This window comes from Aplysia californica, unplaced genomic scaffold, assembly GCF_000002075.1.
Source record: "Aplysia californica isolate F4 #8 unplaced genomic scaffold, AplCal3.0 scaffold00641, whole genome shotgun sequence".
NCBI classification, from domain to species: domain Eukaryota; kingdom Metazoa; phylum Mollusca; class Gastropoda; order Aplysiida; family Aplysiidae; genus Aplysia; species Aplysia californica.
The window spans coordinates 234,673-237,351 of NW_004797911.1; the positions used below are offsets into that span (position 1 = coordinate 234,673).

General features: G+C 40.1%; 1 protein-coding gene across 2 annotated transcripts in view; it reads right to left on the minus strand.

The window, feature by feature from the left end:
• The window catches only part of LOC101851148 (60S acidic ribosomal protein P0), a 36,518-nt gene that overhangs the window by 30,800 nt on the left and 3,039 nt on the right, over positions 1-2,679 (minus strand). The window contains exons 2-3 of one of the 2 annotated variants that reach the window (XM_005107904.2): positions 892-995; positions 20-119 (exon numbers count right to left, since the gene is read on the minus strand). In XM_005107904.2, coding sequence (XP_005107961.1) covers positions 20-119; positions 892-945 — 154 coding nt within the window. In that variant the 5' untranslated portion in view covers positions 946-995. Of the gene's footprint in view, positions 1-19; positions 120-891; positions 1,023-2,679 lie in introns of those variants that run through there. The other variant, XM_005107903.3, reaches the window with a different exon arrangement.

The following is a 2,679-nucleotide window of genomic DNA, read 5'->3' on the forward strand; positions in this document are numbered from 1 at the left end:
CCCCCCAAAAAAAACATACCAGCCTTTCCACGCAAGGCTTGGCGAACTTGCTGCATCTGCTTTGAACCCACATTGTCAGCATTGACAATGAATGCCTTAGGGTATTCATCAAAGAGAGACTGAAAAAGAGACATATTAAAATTGGATTAAAAGAGAGACTGAAAAAGGGGAGGACTTCCGTAAAGAGAGACTGGTATAGAGGGTTTGGATTAGGATTAGTGTAAGGAATACGTCTGTCCTTTATTGTATTTGTTGAGGAGGCCGCTTGTTACGGAAGTCCTTCCTGAAAAAGACATCACAGAGAAACTGCAAAAGAGACAAAGGACTAAAAAATAATTTTTAAAAAGACAACAACAGCAAACAAACCAGCGACCCTTACACAGTATGACCAGGAGATTCGTCAGTACCTGGCATTTTTGTAGAGATGAAATAGTAATACTTGAAACTAGCTAAGCCATTGATTTCAATTGCTTACTATATGTCATGTCGACCAGGCATTCTGAAAGCAATTCCAAAAGAATTTGGGTATGGAAGCTGGGACTTTCCACACACAGGCCACTAAATTTAACAAAAACTTTATTTTTGTCCAGTCTCTGTGACTGTCCTATTCTAGGACCCCCCCCCCCTCCCCCCAAAGGAACATTTAAACAACAAAATAAATACCATTAAGTCTTCTTTCTACACGTCTGTTGGGACATTTCAGCGACCCACACTCAGCACTATTCATGGACCCCTAAGCAAATGTTGAGTTCGTGAGCACTGTAGGCACTGCTCACTGCTGACCGTTCGTTTGCGTGTCAGAGAGACGCGGGGGAGAGTGAGAGAAAGGGGTCTTTATTCTCCTACCTTAGACAGAATGAAAATGTAGATAAAATGAAGACAAATACTCACAGTGATTTTAAGGAAGTAGTTGGACTTCCAGGTGGTTCTGTCTTCCTTGACCATCTTTGTGTGTCAGGGATTGCCAAAGCTCTCAAGCAATTTAAAGACAGGACCTGAGAAACAAGACACAAAATTTTCTCAAATACACCACTGTACAAATAAAATGATAACGCTAAAAAAAAATTAATTTCGAAGTTGCTTGAAATGTTCATAAACTTTTCAGTGCACATTTTTTCCTAACACAACCCCCCCCCCCCCCCAACCAAAAACCAAAGTCTAAAGGTGAAAGAAACCATTAGGACCAGATTCTATGCCTACATTTTAGTTCACAAATGCAACGATTACCCTGTGGACTTCAAGGCGATTAAAATAATCGCCACACTAGCAACTAAGCTTCACAGTTATGATGGCACAGCAAGCTATTAACCCTGGTCCTGCGGGAGCCAGGTTTAGGTTCCACAATAAACCTATTTCGGCACCACACTTTCCATACGGTCCTGTGTGTCCTGCCCTGGCTCAGAGAAAGCACGCAGAGCATTATCCGCATGATGACCGGGTCCCGTATTCCCACAGCTCAAGTGTGTGCACGTCAGCCAGGTTGAGTTTGTGGCCTACTTCTAGAACCGTATGCGTTGGTTCGCAACAAAGGCATATGTCTCATTCAAAACAATTAAAATATGCTAAGTCGGTAGATCTAGATCAAATTGACCCACTTAGACAGGAGGTTCTCGACTTCCTTTTTTGACTCCCGATGATGTGCAGGCCCAGGCCCTAGCCTATAAGTCTAAATTCTTATGGCTATGGAGTTCGGTCAGGACCACTTCTCCCGAAGAGTGCCCGGCTTTTTTTCGGTAGCCTAGTTCCCACAGGGCTTGAATTAGGTGTTCAGGAGGGCAGGCAAAAATTGCCTTGGTGGGGCCTAAAAATCAGAGGCGGGCACCGAGGCAATTTGCCAGGGCACCAAGGCAAAAATTATAGGTGATCATTTTGTTGATTAAAGTTGGTAATACTGGATCGTGCATCACAACGTTTATATAAATAACCATTATAATACTTCTTTTTGCTCTCTACAAAAGTATAGAGTTATCGGAAATTTTAAAATCATGAATGAAAATTAAGTAGATCACAGTAAAATCACACTAAAACAAAATCACTAAAAATCAGTTTTAAATCAAATAATGATCACGATTGCATCTAACTTTTAAATGCCTTCATGACTAGATGATCTAGCTCTTATTGATTGGATTAAGATGAATGAATATATGACTTTTGACAATAGGGTACGATAGAAAACAGTAAATAATATGACCAATTAGGTAAGACAATCATTTGAGATTCAAACAGAGTGGTTTACATGCATTGTAGTGATAAAATAAAAACAAATCAAGGTAAATTAACACAAATTTTGAACTTTAGACCTGCATGTGAGCCTCAACCAGATTGTCTGAAAATTTTGTGGGTGTCATAAGGAAGGACTTCAGAGTAACGAGCGACCACCCCAACAAACAAGAGACCTAACCCTACCCCTAGGCCTACTCCAACAAAGAACCTGCAACGAGCCTCATGTGAAAAGGCCAGCAAAAATCCAAAATGAAATACATTTTTAAAATTAAAAAACCACACTCCAATCAAACAAGGCTTACAATGAGCATAATGGCCTACATCTACATATTGCTAGATCTATAATAATAGGGTTTGATGCAACGGATTGATGAAATAACACAATAGATTCTAGAATTGGAATATGAATCCTCCATATAGATCTAGTAAACTAAATAAATCTAGATCTAGATCTTG